General features: G+C 41.7%; 2 protein-coding genes across 3 annotated transcripts; both read left to right on the top strand.

Annotated features, from left to right (window-relative positions):
• The first annotated feature begins 1,661 nt into the window (after nucleotides 1-1,661).
• Nucleotides 1,662-11,463, top strand: vsig10 (V-set and immunoglobulin domain containing 10). Its single transcript, XM_030061065.1, has 8 exons — nucleotides 1,662-1,968; nucleotides 2,159-2,464; nucleotides 6,607-6,897; nucleotides 8,273-8,557; nucleotides 9,635-9,748; nucleotides 10,183-10,195; nucleotides 10,820-10,962; nucleotides 11,082-11,463. Exons 1-8 carry the CDS (start codon nucleotides 1,917-1,919, stop codon nucleotides 11,174-11,176), a joined length of 1,299 nt encoding a protein of 432 aa, XP_029916925.1. The 5' UTR covers nucleotides 1,662-1,916; the 3' UTR covers nucleotides 11,177-11,463.
• Nucleotides 11,464-12,410: 947 nt separating this feature from the next.
• Nucleotides 12,411-19,994, top strand: wsb2 (WD repeat and SOCS box containing 2). Of its 2 annotated transcripts, none has more exons than XM_030060574.1 (9): nucleotides 12,411-12,726; nucleotides 12,972-13,140; nucleotides 14,265-14,491; nucleotides 14,573-14,704; nucleotides 15,680-15,780; nucleotides 17,547-17,743; nucleotides 18,148-18,237; nucleotides 18,356-18,472; nucleotides 19,407-19,994. In XM_030060574.1, the coding sequence occupies exons 1-9, from the start codon at nucleotides 12,690-12,692 to the stop codon at nucleotides 19,618-19,620; spliced, it is 1,284 nt and encodes a 427-aa protein (XP_029916434.1). In that variant the 5' UTR covers nucleotides 12,411-12,689; the 3' UTR covers nucleotides 19,621-19,994. The 2 variants fall into 2 exon arrangements, with proteins under 2 accessions (XP_029916434.1, XP_029916435.1); XM_030060575.1 differs by having other exon boundaries at nucleotides 12,412-12,726; nucleotides 14,292-14,491; nucleotides 19,407-19,991.
• The last annotated feature ends 6 nt before the right edge of the window (nucleotides 19,995-20,000 follow it).

Raw genomic sequence — 20,000 nt, 5'->3', positions numbered from 1 at the left:
AATGATAGAGATGACACACAGGCCTCATTCCCTGAGCCGGCAAAGGTAGATCCTAAAGAAGAATCACTATAATATTCCTATAATATTCCTGTAGGGACTTGCAGCGTGTGTGGTAGTCAATATAGTGAATTTATGGTGGCCTTATGATATCACTTATATCCTATAGGCCCCCAGTTGAAACGGATTTAATGAGATTTTGACCCCGATGGTTCAATAATATGAGGTTTTTATTGTTGCTGATGATTTTTGAATTGTATGCTGAAGGTTGGGATATGATAGTGGGAAAGGAAAACCTCTAACTTTGAACAGTCATTATAATAAATGCTCTAAATGAGATATTTTCTAGTGAATGTAATTACACTGAGTGAACTATTCTTCATTTTGCTGGCGATTGTCTGGAACCCCCCTCAAGGAGCCCCGAGGCCCCCAGATACCCCACTGTAAATACATGTGGTGCCATTTGGTGGTATCAACTCATTTTTAATTATTAGCCCAGTCTGCATGGGTGTTTCAATTCCTGCTTAAAATTGTTATCAGCTTCACAGCGTAATGAGTTTAGAGAACACCCAGACAAGCACTCACCAAATCAGTAACAGATGAATAAGAATCATGTTATTGTCATTGTTTTTTTTGTTTTTTTTTTCATAGTAGTAGTGGCAGTAGTAGTAGAACTAACCTTGATGGAAATGAGTATCCACTTCAGTCCTTATCCCCAGTGCACTACAATAATTAAACAGTCTATTAAATGGACTAATTATTCTCTGTTGGACATGGCAAATTACATCTCCTCCTTGCTTTTCAACTTATCATTAATATATGACACATGAACAACTGATTCTAAAAAAAAAAAAAAAAACTAATGATGAAAATAATAAATAACACTGGAATTCAATTAATCAGTGGATTTAGAGCTCATAAGCATGTCTATAAATATTGTCTTAACTTATGTCAGTGACTTTTACTATAAATAATATATACCATTTACTGTGTGCGACAGCCAGGGGAAAAAATATTATTTATGTATTTATTTTAATTTATTAATTCTATATATTTTTTTTACATTGTTCATTTCGCAATATAATTTTTATTGTTTTATCTGTAGTGTTTCATTTTTATTTATTCCATTCAGAGATAACTTTATTTATTTATTTATTTATTTATTTATTCGTTCATTCATTCATTAATTCATTCAATATTTACTGTCAGTGCAACCGCTTGGTATGGTAGTATTTTTATTTATTTATTCATTCATTCATTCATTCATTCATTTACTGTCAGTGCAACCACTGTCCCGTGGTGGTGTGGTAGTATTTATTTATTCATTCATTCATTCATTCATTCATTTATTCATTCATTCTTTTATTTATTGTCAGTGCAAACACGGTCTTATGGCGGTATTGTAGTATTTTTATTTATTTATTTATTTATTGTCAGTGCAACCGCTGTCCTATGATGGTATGGTAGTATTTTATTTTATTTTATTTTATTTTATTTTTTTTTTTTTTTAATATTTTTCATTATTAGTTTATTTTATTTTCTCAGAACTGAAGAAGAACTGTAGCTCCTCGTGGTTTAATTACATGCAGTATCGAGTCACCCACTGGACACGAGCTGAATTTTGCTGCACTGTCCCTTTAACAAGGTGCGCGCAGGGTGTGGCCTATCGTTGGTGGCAAAGTTTCCTGACTGGCATGCTCGAGTAAACACTGACGGTCTGGTCAAATCTTGTCCGTGCTTGAGAGAAGAGCCCCTCACCATGTCCAGCCGCTCGGACCTGGTGCGGTAGTTCTGAGAATGAACAGGTCGACGCTCCCGCTGCTCGTTTCCGCTGCAAACAGCCTCAAAGCGGCGGACTAGTCGGACAGGTTTGGACCTTCTGCCTTTGTTCAACTTCCAGGCGATGCAGGCAGGTTACCATGAAGGGTGTCACAACAGCAGCGCTTCTGCACCTGTGCTTCCATGTGACAGGTGAGTGGAGACTTATTTTAACTTTTTTCATGTGTGTGTGTGTGTGTGTGTGTGTGTGTGTGTGTGTGTGTGTGTGTGTGTGTGTGATGAAGTGAAGTGTAGGCCTGCTTGAGGTTGAGAGATACCAGCCTTTTCTCTCCCGCCGTGACAGGAAGGTGTTAAGCCACGTTTGCTCCCTCTCTTGTTTCAGTGGCAGTTTCAGGTGAACGCTCCGCCACCTTTACAGTAGCACCTGGCGAGCTCGTGCAACTTCCGTGTAGCACCGACGGCGGTGTGACGCCGAGCTTCACCAGGTGGACGAAAAATGGACGAGAACTCATCAGCCGCAACCACACGGCAGGTGACCCGAGCGCCTCACCTGGAGCGCGCCTCACAGTCCTGGCCAATGGGAGTCTGAACATCCAGGAGGTGGCTGCAGGTGATGAGGGGACGTACACCTGCAACGCCACGCTCCAGAACAACACCATTCAATCAAGTGTCCAACTTCAAGTACTCAGTAAGTTGAACTGTGCCTGATGAGTATACACTGCGGGACGTCTAGGCTGTTTCTTGCTTGTTGGTATTGGTTTACAGAGGTATGGAAATTCCTCGAAGTGGTGTGACAAAACTGGTTCTTCAACATAACATTGTTGTGCCAAGACGCGAAGGCCTTGAATTAGGGCGACCTTAGATACACATGGCAAGGCAATTTTATTTCTATAGCACATTTCACACACAGAGCAGCTCAATGTGCTTTACATAAAAACAAGAAAAGTGAAAACAAACAATTGAAAAGAAACAAACATTTAAAAGAAAATAAGTAAATCCATACAATAAAAAAATTGCGGAAGAAAATAATAAGAATTAAAATCATTATAGTTAATAAATATATTGCAAAAAAGTGCAGAGAAATAGAAAGGTAGAAAGAAAGGAAAAAGGCGAGACTAAAATGGAGCATAAAATAGGAGTGCAGCAAAAAATAATGAATTGCTTTTAAATGATAACAAATTGAAATACTAAAATGCTTTGAAAGAGCTCACCCATAAGCGCATGAAAAGAAATGTTTTTAGCCTGGATTTAAAAACATTCACACTTGGGGCTGATTTCACTTCTGTTGGTGTTGTTTTTTTTTTCTATGGTGTTTTTCTTATTTATTTTTTCTCCCTGAAGAAATAGAAATCTTGTCTGTGAATCACAGCAGAATGGAGAGAGTACTCTGTGCAGGTGGAATCATACTAATGATGCACAAAAACACACTTGAAGCTGCATAAGTCAAGGTGTTTATGACCCCATAGTTTCGCTCTCTTTGCCCAAAGGCAGTATCTGGTGTTGGCTCAACATAGATAATAACACTATAAGCATATGTTGGACGTAATGCAAAAGAAAAAAAAAAAACAGTACTGTACTAAAAAGCACTGGTGATAATTTAAAAACAGTGTTAACAGTCTGTCCTGCAGATTCCATTGTTTACAATACTTTGCACAGCAGTGAGTTGGCAGAGCAGCGAATCACAGCTGAGCAGATGGTGGGGCGATTGTGCTAAGAAGTTTATTTTCAGCTGTGAAATAAAACCTCCAGTACTTATGCATGCTACAATGTTCTGATTACTAGATTTAATAATTCCTTGTTACGAATGTGAGTTGGAATTTTTTTACTCCCAGATATTGATTTTGTAGAGTGGTCGTCTGGTGTTCAGTGGGTTCCTGGTTTGATCTCCAGCTTATCTAAAGAGCGTGTTTAAGTGTCCTTGAGCAAGACACTGAACCCCCTAACCTTGCGTGGTAGCCTCTGCCATCAGCGTGTGAATGTGTGTGTGAAAGGGTGAATGTGAGGCAAACACTATAAAGTGCTTTGAGTGGTCGGTAGACAAGAAAAGCGTTGTAGAAATGCAGTCCATTTACCATGAATTGGTATTTGTTTCAAAAGTATAAGTTATTCTACATCATCAGTAACTCATTGGAATACTGGGATTATTTAAGATTACCGCAATCAGTGTTTTAAAATGTAGTGTTTGTTCATAAAATCGTAACGCAGTCTACCTTATGTGAAGCATCTGTTAATTGTTTTTTTGTTGTTGTTTTTCAAATAGCACTGTTTTGCCCTCATCATCATTTTCACTTATTGCAGCACTGTCATGCTGTGATGCATGATGTGTTGCCTTCCAGCACCGATCTGTTTGAAGGGTATGATGAATAAGAGCAGGTGGTGAGGCACACTGGTAAGGCACTGCACGTCTACTTTTTTCCAGAGGATCCAGATGTAGTTGCATCCATCAACTCTGTCATGACGCTCCATAACGGGACACTCGTCACCTATCAGCACTCCAACTTGTCCTTCAAATGCGTCAGCTTCTCCTCCCCCTCGCAGCAGCTGTCCTAGAGCTTTACTGGAGACTCCTCCAGCAACAGGTCCCTGGTCTCAGGCAATGGCTTCTTGCTGGACTACACCATAGTGGACGTCCAGCCCAGTGCGCAGGGCGAGTACACCTGCGTGGCCTACAACCCCGCCTCTCATACGGTGACCAGTAGGAAGATACAGCTGCTTGTGTACCGTATGTATCACAGACTGTGAGTCTGATGCAGACGTGTGTTGTTTCTAGGTAGCTCTTGTAAAAATGGTGAATCGGCTGCATTTCTGTTGCGCTTTTCTGGTCTACCAACCGCTCAAAGGGCTTTACAGTGTCTGCCTCACATTCACACGCATATTCACACACCCTCTGTTGTCAAAGGTGTCAAGCTGCCCAACAGGAGCAGTTAGGGGGTGCAGTATCTTGCTCAAGGACACTTAGACATTCCGCCCCTAGCTCTTGTCCAGGGCTTTTGCCTTTTCGCCTGCCATGCTGTGAGGGATAAGTCAATTTTTTGCTGTAGTGACTAGCTTTTAGATAGACCATCAGCATAAATGAGAATGATACAGTTCATGTTAAAATGTGCTTTTAAACAACACTTTAAAAGCACATATTGTGCAAGCATGGCATTCAGCTGCTCTAATGTTTTCCTAATAATTAAAAAGAGTGCTGCATTGAAGATGTCCTTAGTTGGGTATCAGGTATCAGGTCAGTTCAGAGACCAAGTCCGGTTAATTTGAGTCACAATCAGATCTAAAAAAAAAAACAAAACAAAAAAAAACAGGACCCGAACAAGGCAAGTGCCAACACAAGCAGGAAATAATGCTCAAGGGATTTCTTAACTGATCAGCAGATATAGCTCCAGCTGCAGCTCTGTATTCTTCCCTTCATCTTTCACATAAGATGTGGACTAATGAAAAGTCCAAGTCATGACTGAGTCAAGATAGGCACAAGACTTAAACAAGTCCACGACGTCAGAAAAGTGCTGTAGAAACTGGAGTCAAGAACCACTGCCCTGATGAACGTTCATATCTGACTGAGATTGACCGGCGTAAAGACATTGCTTGAATCTTTCCCGGTTTGCAGCCCGTTGCGCCCAGCACAGCAGGAGATCACCTAAACACTGAGTTTCAACGAGACTTTGAACTCGTTTCATCCTGGTTGGCTCCCCGTGTGGTTTCTGTTGTGTGAATAGCTGCGAAAGACAATGTTATCTGCAGGTCCGGCTCAGGGCTGTGGCTGTTTTGCAGTCGAGATAATGATCTCCTGCAGTCTAGGAACTTCCTGAATTCTGAACATTCACAACATTTTCCTTTTTTTGCCAACTTCCTACTGTTGCACGTACATGCAGGTGAAGGTTTATTTCCGGTAGAACGCTTTGACATTTCCAGTTTTATTAACCAGCAAATAAACAAACAAAAAAACCCAACAAAATTATGGCTTTCATTGTTTGCAAGTGGATGATTCACAGCCTTGTAATTATGCATTTGCACAAGTTTTCATTGTGTTGCCTGCTTACACTCAATCTCTTCATCCAGAATGGAAATTTATGATCATCATAATAAACCTTTCTTTGGTATGTGGAAAGTGCTTTCTTAGTTAAAGAACAAAAAGACACACAAACTGCAGCAAAACAAACGTGGACAAAGGGAATGAACTTGAATGAAAACCACAACATGTCAGCTATCATAACAAAAAGTTAAAACAATAATAATAAAAAAAAAGCCATTTGTTTGAAACAGCTCTATAAAAGTGAGTTTTTTTCCAGTTGGGAAAGAAGAAGAGGTATAGTTAGATGTAAGTTTTCTTTTAGACAAATGGTTAAAAAGTTTAGGTGCTCTGACTGCCAAGACTCGATCCCCCTTTCATTTTTACTCTGGCCTTCAGGAGACTCAGGACTTTAATGTGCTCGTCTAAGACCAGGCCTGTACAAATCAGGACACCTCTGCAGTAGGGCAGGACAAAATATTCATATATCACAATACCTCAAACTTGTGATTTATCATCGGTAGATTTGTGTTAAGTATTGATATCTTGACATTTTGGAGTTTGCAACTTAATTTGCACAGATGCACATTTGAGTTCCTATGAGGCCTATTTGTTCCTTGTCTTTATGTAATTTAACAGGAACTGTTCATCTTGAACATGTTGCAGTCGCTGTGTGTATTAAAACACCAAAAAACACAACGGATTCCTGCAGTGGATACTTATTAGATATTTACCAGACATGGCTGATGAGGTAGCGTTCTGCCTAATCTCCCTGTAGTCTGTGTCACATGCCTTAGTGTTTGTTCTTTGTTCGTCCTGACTAGTTGCTCCGGAGAGGCACCCTGAGTGCCAGTGGCAGCCAGCGGAGGACCCGTCCCACGTCTGGTTCAACTGCTCCTGGTTCGGGGCCTATCCTACCCCCACGCTGACCTGGGGGGAAAACCACCACGGCCAAGGGACTACACTGATATCACATCTCTATGCGACCAATGTAACCGACTACCTGGAGGTGAAGATGAACCGGTCGCAGCTGTTCGACGGACAGACGATGAAATGCGTGGCTGAACACCCGGCGCTCGGTTCAGGAGGAGAAAAGACGTGTTCGCTCACCCTCAGTAAGCATGTCTTGGTGAAACAACAGTGAGATGTGCAGCTGCTCGGTGTTTTATGTGGTTTCCACCGAAGAGGCAGCAGAGCCTCTTTTCGACTTATAGAAACATCATAGCCTGTCAATCAGTGGCTTTTACACACACTCAGGATTACAGCTGTTGGCCTCTGGTTTAGAGATTAATTTAATTAGGAATTGTGAGGGATGTTGGGTTTTTTATCATGCATCTTTCACCTCTGAGTCATCCTGTATACAGGCAGTACCAGTCATTTCCTCCCTGTCCTGTGGTCATATTTCTCCCTTTGTGTTTCTCTTTTCTCCCATGCAACAGTTCCGGTTATATTTGGCAAGTGTCGCAACTGTGAAATCTCTGGAATCAATGTGATAGTCAGGTTTAGTTAACCTCGTGTTTACTTGTCAAAACACCCTGCTAGTATCACTGTAAACCATGTATTTATGACCACATTATAAATGCCCTGAATACAAGCTTTAGTTGTAGCAACCCTTATCGCAATTGCAAAATTCTCATAATTAGTTTATATTAGGATTTAAGTGCCGGTGTGTTGATATAAACACATCCAAGAAGACGCAAGCCCAGGTTCCCATGTCCAAACACACAGTCAGCAGGACCTTGTGCTGCATGCAGGCCACGTGAACAGTGAGTGAGTCAGCACTGGGCTATGGTCATGAGACAGGACGGCTCAAACAATGACAAGATAGTAAAATATGTTCTTTACCTCATCAGCGTCCCATGATGTTGCTGAAACCTAAAATTCTACCTTTCTCATGTAACTTTCGCTTAAAATATGAATCCATGATGTTTTCATTGTATATAATCGCCTCTTTTGGTATTCTGTCACCAACTAATATAGTCAAATAGTGGCTGAACCTTTACACTGTTGATGAATTTTTTTACATTTAGCGCCACCTACAGAAGCTCAAACTTTACTGTCAGAAAATCTAAGAAATAAAGGTGTGGCATTGCTGGTCACACTGTTGTTTTGTCAAGGAGGTGTAGTGCAGACACACCACAGAAATGAGAGCTGATATGAACAAAAAAGAAAAGGTTATAGCACTAACACTTCTAGGTTAAAACTGCAATCAGTGCGATCTCCTCGCACAGCCACAGGTAGTCAGGTGCTGGAAGGCAGCAGGAACGTGCGACAGACTAAGACAAACAGATCCTCCGCACACTGACGCAGATTTTTACTTAGTCACTTTATTAGAGAGAACTCTAATAAAGTGCTAGGTTAAAGTCTTTGATCCACACCAGGCCCTCCCATGATAAAAACATTTTCCCATGTGACGCTGTAAGGCAGTTGAAGTAAGTAGGAAGAGTGACATTATTTGAACACGGTCGGATGTTTGTCCTCCTTCATCAGAGATGCCGTTCCCTGACGGTGAGCCGCTGGTCACCGCCATGGAGGCAACCAATGTGACGCTGATCTGCTCTGAGACCAGCTCTCTGCCCCCCGCCAACACCGTGTGGAAGAGGGGAATCCAGCAGGAAGACATTGTGTCCGGACAGAAGTACGTCCTGTCTCAGGAGGGACCCGTCTTCCGGCTGACCATAGTCAACGTCAGCAAGGACGACGAGGGCGCCTACTTCTGCCGCAGTGAGAACCCGCTCGGCGTCCGCGAGCTGGAGGTCTACCTCACTGTGAAGAGTGAGTGAGGGAGGAGAGGAGGGAGGAAGGAGGAGGGAGGGAGAGCAGGGGAACCAGACAGCCTGAGAGAGCCCCTCATTTTATTGTCCTTTTCATCTCCCTGTTTGTTGCTCTTTTTTGGGGTTTTTAAAACAAACCACCCTGCTTTCATCTGCATATTAGTATTTCAAAACAAGCACTAGTAATTTGCTGTAATGATTACCTTTTTTAATAATCTAGCTATCTATTGCCAAAAATCTTAACCAAAAAAGAAGTCTTAAAGGTGCACTATGCAAAATTGCCATGCAAGGCTGGTTACCGAACCTAGATATTGGTATGGCACCAACTGAATTGCTGCAAGACTATTTAACATCAAAAGATGAACCATAGAGGCTCAACCATCTTATTTGGTGCCTACTGCACATATTTGTCAGATGAATCTTGCATGCATGCATATGTCCTGAGGTCGAATTCGAACCCAGGACGCTGCGATCAGGACTCAGCCTGAGCACGTGGTACGCGCTCTTATCCAGTGAACTACCAGGGCGCGTTAAATGAATCTAAAGGTCTCAATTTAATCAAACTTTGGCAGTTTGTGTAGTTTTGTGTATACTTGATTCTGGAAACAAGTATAAATATGTGGAAACGGAGCAGAATAAGGCAGAGCAGCAAGAGCACCAAGAAACAACCTGTTTATAGAAGAACAAAATTTTGCATTAAATTTGATACTAAGTGAGTTTATAAGAGGAATATTTTCTGCAGTGTGTGTATCTGAGAGAAAGAGTACGAGAATTTGCAGTATGTGCAGAGAATTATGGTATGGACCACCAATTTGGAAAAAAAAAAAAAAAATCAACTTCAGTTAGGAATTTAAGGCTAGGGGAAAGGACCGAGTAATAAGCACAATGAACATACACAGTACACAAAGAGCATGCTTATTACACATAAACAGAGCCACAAATTTGCACAAAAAGCCAGTCATTACAGGTGTAGGCCTGCAACCTCTGGAATGCTGAGAAACCTGTCACTCCTCCCTGCGTTGCTAACAGATGTACGTTCACAAGCCTCCCTTTTCTGCCTGCTTTTTTGTTTCCACAGCCTCCAACGCCTACACAGGAGCTATCATCGGTGTGTTCATCGCTGTGCTGATAGTGGGATCAGCTGTCATCATCGCCAACCTGGTGTACTCCAACCGCCACCGCGTGTGCCTCGGTAACATTTGGCTTGTTTGTAGAATACAACTTGGTAACACAAACATGGAGACATACAGACGTGAATATCATTTGATAAATCAGTATTGGATCGTGTTGTAATCTCAAAGCATGTGTGATAATAAGAATAAACTCAGCACTTTAGCAAAATCACAAAGTAAAAACCAGACATAGCAGATAAAATGAGAATAAGGCCAAAGCACATGAGCGAAGAGGAATAAAACAACATGAATAAAAAAAAAAAAAAAGCAGAAACACACCAAACATTAGGCCAAAGGACATGACGATAGGGGAAGTTTAAAAAAAAAAAAAAGAAAGAAAGAATGAGTAATTAAAGCTACATAACAGCATGTACTCACTCACAGATGAATGAATCAAGAATTTCCACCAATACTATTTTCACAATTGCTGTTCATTTTTTTTTCTCTATTGCAGGAAATGGCTTTGGGTGAGTATCTGACATGCACCAACACAACACACACTATTTATGGTTATTTTCAAAGACAGTGTCCATGCAGTTTATGGCAAAAGCCAAATACAGGAAGACACAGTTTTTAATAATTTACCTCTTGGTTGATAGGTCTCTCAGCTGAATTTTAAGGATCTGAAACAAAGTCAGTTGTCAAAGTCAGGTTTTGGTTTCAGTCCCACACAATCAAAGAGCAAGAGTTTCTTTCTAGGCTCTCTGTTCTGCACTGATGTTTTGCTCCACCGTACAGGAAGAAATCCATCACAGAGGAGGCAGAGATATCAGTTTCTCCAGCCGTGCAGCCTCAATAGACCAGAATGCAGTGTAGCCATCGGGCATGTGGTGTTTCGAGTGACTTTCTCGCTCTTCCTATCGCTATTTCTCTCTCTCAGCCTACGCATAAAACCCTCAACTGAATGCAAAAAGTTTACACCTCTTCTTTGGGGGTTGTCAAAAAGCATTCTCGGAAATACAAGAAATCAGAATCTGAAGTAGAAGTAGGAGGCTGGGAGGAAAAAAAATAAGTGGGTACAGCAAAAAAAAACCAAAAAACTACTTGTGGAATAGCTGAGGAGCAAAATCTAACATGTCGCTGTCGTCCAGCCAAATGCAGGAGGACAGAGGAGACGTGCTGAGCCTGGTGGAGTCGGACGATGAGCAGATCTTTCAGGACGCCGTGCCCCGCCTGCCACCGGTCACCAACGGCAACCACACAACCTTCGTCCAGATACACCGCATCCCGTCTAGTACGGAGTGATACCCTCAGTTGGCATTGATTTTTCTGGTCTATGAATGAATGTGAGCTGTGAAATTTTTTTTTGTAATGGGCGATACGGGTGTAAAATGTCCTTATTCATGCTTGCAGGTGAACAGGACGATTCAGAAACCGCTGACCCGAGTCCACAGCAGCAAGAAGACACTGTACAGACAGAGGAACCGGCGGATCTTGTGACATTTTAGCTATTGGGTGTTTTTTTTTTTTAGATGTTCAATGTTCAATGTTTTATAGGTAAATGTCATTTACTCCCAATGAGACTGTGAACAGAAATGGTGGAAGACATAAAAAACCTTTTATGTTTTTAATTTCACTGTCTTTTTTTGGATTGTTCATTGTTTGTTCATTGAAAAAAAAAAAAAGTTTTGTACGTTCATCTCTGTGATTGATACTATTTGATTGTCCACCAGTTTGACTGTGTTGTACTAATGATGAAGTTTATAAATGACATTGGTTTAAAAAAAAAAAAAAATGCGACTGTTAGCATCTTTTTGGCTTGTGGAACAGTCACTGATCATAACTCGGGATTAATTAGATGCCATTCTTTGATTTACACTCGCACCCTAACTTATAGGACCATTGCACACTGAATATTTTAAGACATAAATAGGTTGAAAATGTGGAGTGGAGTTTCCTTGTTGGTAGTGTGAATTGGGATGTGGTAGAGGTGAAACCAACCTAAATTCAGTTTCCATTTTAAGCTGCAAATAATTACAAATAATCTGTTATATTAATCAGTTATACCTCTGATAACCGATTCATTATTTAAAACATTCAAACACTTGGTAGTTACAGCTTCACACATACTGAGGTTGCTTTCTCCATTTCATTATGCAATTTGCATTATTTATTTATTGATTAATTGCTGGCCACACACAATTTTAAGATACCATTTGGGCTCTGGCAACTTGTGATCAGAATTTGTTGATATTTATAACATTTTGTAAACTAAGCGATTAACCGACAAATCAAAAAGAACGATAATTTTAATAGACAGTGACACTGAAGCCTTAAATACAACAAAATACACCTCCATTAATGCCCAAGTTGGAAAAATTGTTGTAGCTGAAAATGTTGCTTAGATTTAAAAAAAAAAAAAAAAAAAAGGAAATTAGTGATTCTTAGTATACATAAGACAAACCACTCTTAGGTTAAATGAACATAAGGTCTCTTGGGGGGGGGGGGGGGGGGGGGGGGGGGGATAAAAAATATAATTTAGTTTTGTTTGCTTATGTTTGTGTTTGTCCTATTTCTTATTGCATACCAATATTGGTGACTAATTGTACACGTGCTAGCAGTGGTAATGTGTAAACGATTGAATCAATAGGAAATTATTAGTTGTAATATGACAGGAGGGGGCGTGGCCGAAGAGGTTACGTAATCGGAACGCTGACTACCACCAGCAGCAACGCAGCCAATCGGAAGGAATGACTAAAGACAACAGGAAATCGACTTTCATTTCACAAACACTGTAGGAATAGCAGACATCGCAGAGGAAAACAGACATTTCCCACTCAGAGAAAACGGTAAGGAAGAGGTTACACCGGAGGGAAATAGTCTTGTCTGTCAAGTTTTTTTTTTCCTTTGGTGAGGAACGAAAACACGGCGGAGAAATACAGCAAGTCCGCCGTGATAACACGAAGAAGAATGTGAGAAGAAAAGCTCGGCTGTCAAACGGTCGTTTTCGTGGCAACGACGATGTGCTCCTCGGCAAACAACACTAACATACAATCATGTAAGTCGCATACTGTCTGCCACGGTTTAATTATGTATTTTGTGCCTGAAACGTAAGCCTAGCCGCGGTGTCGTCGTCCGGTACCAGCTGCAGTCTCCCTGGTTCTCTGGTTTCTAAGGAGGGGACGTTAACCCACCAGGGACCGGGGCGCAGCTGGGCGGCTTTAGCAAACGAATTTCAGGATGTTTCTTTAAAAAAAAACAAAAAAACAAAAAACGAATATTTACGCTACTTGTCCGTTCCAGCGCCCGACCCGGGGCTCATCCTGGAGCTGAAGACCCGGCGGCCCCCCTCCCTTGAGGGCCGGGCGGGCTGTGAGACCTGGAGCGTGGACTTCTCCCCTGACGGAGCCTGGTTCGCCTGGTCGATGGGACATGGGATCGTGTGGGTGGTCGCCTGGCCGCTGGACTCAGAGTAGGTTCACTCACAGTGATTTACAACAACAGCAACAAAAACACACACACACACACACACACACACACACACACACACACACACACACATTCATGCTGCCTTCAAGGCCTCCTCAAAAACATCCTCCTTTTGAGCTCCGAAGTCGTCGCGGTTTCACGCATTTTTGGCCATAAATAAAAACTTTTTTTTTTTTTTTTTTTTAATGCAATGAGTAAGTTTGTGCAGCAGTGACATAATGAAGAGGGTGGATTTACTGTTGCTTTAATTAACTTAGTAGCCAAAATTTGCATGCGCTCAAATAAACAACAATACAGCAGCTCGACGATATCCACTTTATGCGCCTGCATGACAAATAAAAACTGAACAGAGAAAAATAAAGCCTACAAGTTACAACAATGCGCTATACATTGCCAAAAAAAAATGTTGTTTCCATATTTTTCACCGTTTTTACCCCTAGACTCAACCTGCAACGTCTAATTTTTTGGCAGCTTGGGTGCAAGTGTGCTCACACCTGAGCAAAGTGCAAGATGGTCTCAACTTCACTTTCATGCTGCTCAGGCCAAGGGCCAGGAAATTACTGGCTTCTGTTGGCAGAGCTAGTTTGGATTTTCCTTGTGGACCAGAGTTCATTTCAGGTGAACTCTGACCAGCAAATTGTCTCAGCCAATATAAAGCAGGATGTCTCACTTGGCTGGGAGCATAAGGTATTCATGTCTACCGAGCCAGTTTTATATTACACCACGTCTTCCTGCCCATTACAACTCTTCTCCTTCTCCCCCTCACCATCAAACCCCCCCCCCCCCCCCCCCCCCCCCCCCCCCAAATCCTTCTTGGACAGTCTCAAAACATTTTCTGTGGACAACAAACCAGCAGAATGATTTCTAGCTGTGTCCTTTCCTGAACTTCCATTATTCACTGCAGCAGGATATGCAATGCATCCTGCCAGTGTATAAACATTTACTTGCATTTTCTTTTGTTTGCACCTCAACACAAAAACATTCGCTTTCCTACTCACATTTACTCACATTTACTCACATTTACGATTCGTCCGATAGCACATGAAGGCAGGATTGCATACACACATTGAGATTCACACCCCAAGTCTCAGTTTTTTATATTATCAGGCTTCTCTGTGCTCTTGGCACTCACAGGGACAGTCAGCAGGGTGAAAGTGACAGAGGAGACAAGAGCTTCAGCTGTGGTCACTCAGTGTGGGGACTCGCCTTCGGGCCCAGACCGCCAAAGTCGGCGCTTGCAAAACGTCCAAATCACAAACCACTGAAAGGGAAGAACCTGCTCCTCGCCACAGGCTTGGAAAACGGGGTGATCAAAATCTGGAATGTGTTTACAGGTGGGGATTTTCTTTCCAGAAGAGAACAAATGATTCTGTCTCCACTTCTGAATGTTTAAATTACTTTTCATGCACATTCAGGTGATGCAATGTTTGATCTACATGGCCATGAGGGCGTGGTGAGGGACCTCGTCTTCCCTCAGAACGGGAAGCTCACACTTGTGTCGTCCTCTCGTGACAAGACCTTGAGGATTTGGGACCTGGATCAGAAAGGTGTGCATATTGCATGTTTATTTTAGACAATTTAATTTAAGACAATTATTCAAGTATTTCACATTCAGCAAAAATAACATAAACAACAGCAACATAGAAACAGTTAAAAGACATGGTACAAAAGTCACATTTCTTTAATGGGACACAATGTGCATCCCATTATTTCAGTCTGTTTTCAAATTTTAAGTATACTGATGACTTCAGTGTCCTTTATAATAACAAACTGAGTGGCTAGCACCCGTGTAGTTTAAGGTGGAGGTAGTGTGCTTTCAGGGAGGGGTTCAAGTTGATACTGCAAGTCATGTAGAGTCATGTAGCCTGCCTAAGGCCCTGCCTGGAGGGCCTCAGGCAGGCAAACTCTCTGTCATCTTTTAAATCCCTTCTTTAAACTCACTTTTACCGGATGGCCTTTTCTTAGTTGCTGGCTCTGTCTTTTATGGTCTTTTACTGTATTTTATGAGGACGTCTTCTGTTTTTATTGTAATTTTGTTTTTGTTTTATCCACACTTTTATTTTTATTTTATTATTTTTCATTGTATTTTATTTTATTATTTTTATTATTATTTTATTGTGAAGCACTTTGTAACTGTGTGTTTTGAAAAGTGCTATACAAATAAGCTCAAAGCTCACAAATGAGCTCCTGAAAACATCAGTCTGTCGCAGATGTTATCAAAATGTTGTGTTGCTAGTTTTATTACTGCTTCTTTTTCTTTTTTGCTAAACCCCATCAGGTTTTTATCTCACCCGTACTGATTTGCATTTGCTTTTGTTCATGTATTTATAACACCACTTGTGTGTTTTACCACTGTGCAGTTAAACCAAACCATGTCTTCCGCTCTAATGCAAATAGATAAGACAAACAAATGCACAAGAATCACTTTGTCCATCACTTCAGCTTATTGCTTTTGAAGACTGACAGTGTGATTTCTGTATCTACTTATACTTCATATTCTGTGTGTGTGTATGTGTTTGCAGGTAAAAAGGTGCAGGTGCTGTCCGGCCATAAAGATTGGATCAGCTGCTGTTGCATATCGTCAGACTGCAGCATGATTGCATCGGTCGGCAGATTTGACAGAGTGAGTTGCATTTTTGCCCTTTACATTCAGGGAAGCAGGGTTGCATAGAGTGCAGAGACTGTCCTGTAACCAAGAGACCAGGTCCATTACAGTGATTAATATAGTATCACAAAAAAACGCATCCCTTTGCACAATATGACCTCTTTAGTTGCAGGAGGACACAGTGTTCTGTTTTCCCAGTTGAGGTTTAAGCTTCTGAATCTTCAAAGTGCTTTATAAAATCTTGCTACAGACCTTTGAGCTGTGTTTTATTGCTTCTTTTATCGTCTTTGACATATGTAACTTTTCTGTTGGTTAATCAGTACAGTTTCAAATATAAAGACACTCAGATTCTCTTAGCTTTTGTAATACACTTGGCATAAGACAACATTAGCATTAAACACATTAACGTAGATGCCTTACTGGGCCTGCTGGTGGCGCAACAGGAAAAGTCATGACGTTACCAAATTGCCAGGTGACGTAGAGGCCTCCGCTTCCCAGCAGGGCAAAAATGCAAAACAGTGAAAGGGAAGGAGAAGGGGAAGGAAATGTGTGATGCACAGTCAGTGCTGCACCTTTGACCTGGTTGTGGGTAGAAAACATTCCCATTTTTCATAAGTGGACATGCATTAAGTTTTAGAATAACACCCTGCTTCACACCAGCACAGCTACAGTCCTCACTGCACACAGTTGCCCTGCCATCACATACCATGATGTCGATAAACTGCACGCACCAAGGTCCTAAATGTCCTCTGCCTCATGGCTGATGGCAGTTAAGGTGGTCAACATTTCTTGTTTGCTGCTGTTGGAGAACAAAGTTTTGCATTTTGCAAGTCATCACTTCCTGCGTGCCAAGAGGGTTGCAGGCCAGTCACCTTGAATGACAGCTGAGTTTCATTTGAGCAAACAGAGTGAATTGGCTGTGTCTCAATTCAGGAGGTGGGCCACTCTTCCCTGTTGCATCCCCATTCTGTGATTATGCTGGTAAGATGGGTGTAGTTTTACATAAAACTATTTCCTAGTCCTGTGCAAGTGGTTGTTTTTGAATAACGAGATAATTTCTCATCCTTCCCCAGATTTTCCTAGGAAACCCGCTTTTCTAATCACGAGACTGACACTGTCTGTCATTGGTGATGGGAGATTGCTGTTTTTTTTTGTTTTTTTTTTGAATGTTGATACATGTATCTTAAATGACTTTTCCTTTTAATGAAACATCCTTTTTTATGTGGTACAGTTCCTAGCCAGCCAATTATCTTCATCCTGTTTCTCAGGCCTAGTTGTTTTACACAGTATTTGAAAAGCTGGAAGCTCGATATGGTGGGATCATAAGTTCTAGTTGTTGTTGTTGTTTTTTCCTCCTTGGTTTATTGATTTATTTATTTGTTCCTTGAGGCATTTGGAGCAGCAGGGAACTGTTGTCACTTCCTGGAAGTTTCATACTGCTAATTTAACATGTTCTCCTTTGCAGGCAGGGGAAGAGCACACAACACAGCCTGTGTGACGTTATACAATTTCAGACAGATTTCTAGATAGCAGTCACACTTAAAAATACCTCTTGCGTGTTTCAGCCTGCCTGGTTGATATTCAGCGTGACACCACGTGCAGATATCACTTTTTCTCCCTTCCATCAACACCCTTTGACAACTAACAAAGGGCAAAGTACCTTTCAGCCTTAACTAAACACATTCAGTCTTATTAGTCCAAATAAAACATGTTAGTCCTTAATGAAATTTGTCCTAGCAAGGTACAATGACTCATAAGGCCTTAATGATTTTTGCCTTCATCAGATGGTGTGTCTGTGGAGCCTGCGGTCATATACATTCATCAGGAACCTCACAGGAGGGAGCCATAAGACCTTCTACCTGCTGGCCTCCTGCGACTTCTCTCCAGACGGGGCGCTGCTCGCCACCGCCGCCTTCAGCGGCTCCAGCTGGTGGATCGACCTGTGGGACCCTTACACCGCGGAGAAACTGGCCACTCTGGTGTACGTTTTCACTTTGTTACAGTGATTCAGTACTGCAGCAAGCAACACTGAATGATTAGAGCTAATAACTGCCTTTGACACCCATTGCCAATTGTTTCAAGAGCCTACTTCTCCATTGGTTTCAGTCAGTCATTTGTCACATAGCCTGTCTTTCGCTTTTCTTTTCCCTTGGGTCAGGTTTCACCAGCCGTGTGTGAGGGGAGCCAACATTCAGTTCTGTGACTATCTCTGTTTACATCTGTTGCACCATTTAAGAACAGGAACAGGTGTCCTATGTCAAACTGGTGCAACCTGTATATTTCTAATGTTTTTTCCTTGTATGTGTATTATACTGCAGGATTGAAGTGGTGTGCAGTCTCAAAATTTCTACCTTTTAACTTCTTGCATGTTGTGTCTTTCCACAGCGACTACTGCGACATTTATGGGCAAAACCAAATCTCAGCAATACAATTCTCACCCGATGGCTTGCACTTGGCAATAGTTACTGAGGACAGGTGAGAAGTAGAAGTTGGTAAATTCTCTCTTTGAAGTCTTGTCTATCATGTCAACACGTGAAAAGTCTATTTCCCGCAGTGGATGAGGTGATTTCAGACATGTGTGTTGTGTCGGCAGAGCCCTGCGGATCTGGGAGCCGGGGAAGAAGGGCATGGTGATGCAGACCAAACAGGACCGAGCCTCCAACGGCATCTGCTGCAACTTCCATCCACAAGGGGGAGTGGTCGCCACAGGGTAGGACCCTCAAAAGCTCACCACACCACTTTAAAGGGGCAATGAAGAGATTTTTACTGTCTCATAACCTAAAATGTGTAAACAGTGGCTCAACATTTTCCTCACCTTGTGCTGAGATTCTGGCTTTCAACACTCACTTTCCGATTCACACTCTGCCTTGGAAGAAATGCTTGGGCAGTTGTGTTGATGCTTTAAGTGGATACAGTAAGTCAAATCATATGGCATACCTGTACAATAAGATATTCTGGATAGAAGAGAAAAATGAGGTCATTAGGTCCCTACGTGCTCCACAGCACACTGATCCAAGCAGAAAGGAATTCCTTTGTTGCACCTTACCTGCTTTACTAGATGTTTCTGTCAGATTTCTGCTCTAATGAGCATGCTGACTCCTCTTGTGTTAGTTTGCATTAATACAGGCCATCATAATTCAAGGGCAAAGGAAGACCTATAAATTGTGAGCATGTTCACAGTTCCCACTGGTCACCATACTCGCTCAAAGCTGTTTCTAATTCCAGTACGAGCACTTCATGCCACAGGGTTCCCACGGCTCATGGAGTTTCTGTTGGGTTAGGAATTTTTTTTTGTCTATTCCAGACAGGGAAAGTCAGGGAATTTATTAAATTATTGTGAGAAAACATGGAATATCATTCAGTTTTGCCAGCCTAAATTAAAGAAAATCAATAACTAAGTATTAACCAATTTTTATTTTATTTATCCTGTCCACAAAATGTTCACCTCTCCCACAGAATAAAACAGACGCTTCTGAATCTGAAGTTTTGTTCAAGGGGAAAAATGTTACTACTGGATGTTAGTACTGGAATTTCAACTTTTTAGTCAGGGCATTCTACATTCGACAGCGTGAATCCTGACAAGTCCAATCAGATGAGGCGTGTTTTTAGACCAAACTAACCGTCAGTGTTTCCTGATGCAACAGAACCAGAGACGGCCACGTGAGGTTCTGGAGGGTTCCCAGGTCAGTGCCCAGCTTGTGCCACCTGTGCCGGTCCATCCTGCGCCACTCCGTCTCCACCCACCAGATGGAGCCGCTGCCCATCCCCAGGAGGATCCTGGAGTACCTGACCTACCGAAACATCCCTGACCGCCTCAAGACCTGCTACTCCTCAGACGAAGAAGAGTGGGGAGGATAAATAGGACCATCTAATGCAATAATAAATTCACAAGTGATTATGTGTTCTCCCACTATGGAAATGCTGACTTTTTTGTTTGCAGTTATGTTTTGAGAGCTTATGAGCAGATGCAATTATCGCGCACCAGGATCATTACTGAGATCCACCTTACACTCTACTCTCATAGTCAGATAAGGACTTAATTTGTTGCACTACTATTATGGTGGCATCACTCAGCCTTCACAAACTTATGTTTGACTTATATTGTATATCACACTTTTATACTATTAATTTATTGTGTAAATATTCAATATATGAACTCTAATTTCAGTTGTAGAATTAATAGTTATGATCATGTTTACTCCTGCTACTTGAACCTTGTTGTAAATACAAGAATGCTA

Source organism: Myripristis murdjan, chromosome 9 (genome assembly GCF_902150065.1).
Source record: "Myripristis murdjan chromosome 9, fMyrMur1.1, whole genome shotgun sequence".
NCBI classification, from domain to species: Eukaryota; Metazoa; Chordata; class Actinopteri; order Holocentriformes; family Holocentridae; genus Myripristis; species Myripristis murdjan.
The sequence above is the reverse complement of the archived record's forward strand: the minus strand, read 5'-3'. Positions and strand labels throughout refer to the sequence as shown.

Coding starts and splice junctions, on each gene's coding strand:
- wsb2 (XM_030060574.1), top strand. CDS start 12,690: ATGTGCTCCTCGGCAAACAACACTAACATACAATCAT. Junction 13,141..14,264: donor GCCTGGCCGCTGGACTCAGA/GTAGGTTCACTC, acceptor TTATATTATCAG/GCTTCTCTGTGCTCTTGGCA. Junction 18,473..19,406: donor GGGGGAGTGGTCGCCACAGG/GTAGGACCCTCA, acceptor CTGATGCAACAG/AACCAGAGACGGCCACGTGA.
- vsig10 (XM_030061065.1), top strand. CDS start 1,917: ATGAAGGGTGTCACAACAGCAGCGCTTCTGCACCTGTGCTTCCATGTG. Junction 6,898..8,272: donor GACGTGTTCGCTCACCCTCA/GTAAGCATGTCT, acceptor CTCCTTCATCAG/AGATGCCGTTCCCTGACGGT. Junction 10,963..11,081: donor GATACACCGCATCCCGTCTA/GTACGGAGTGAT, acceptor TCATGCTTGCAG/GTGAACAGGACGATTCAGAA.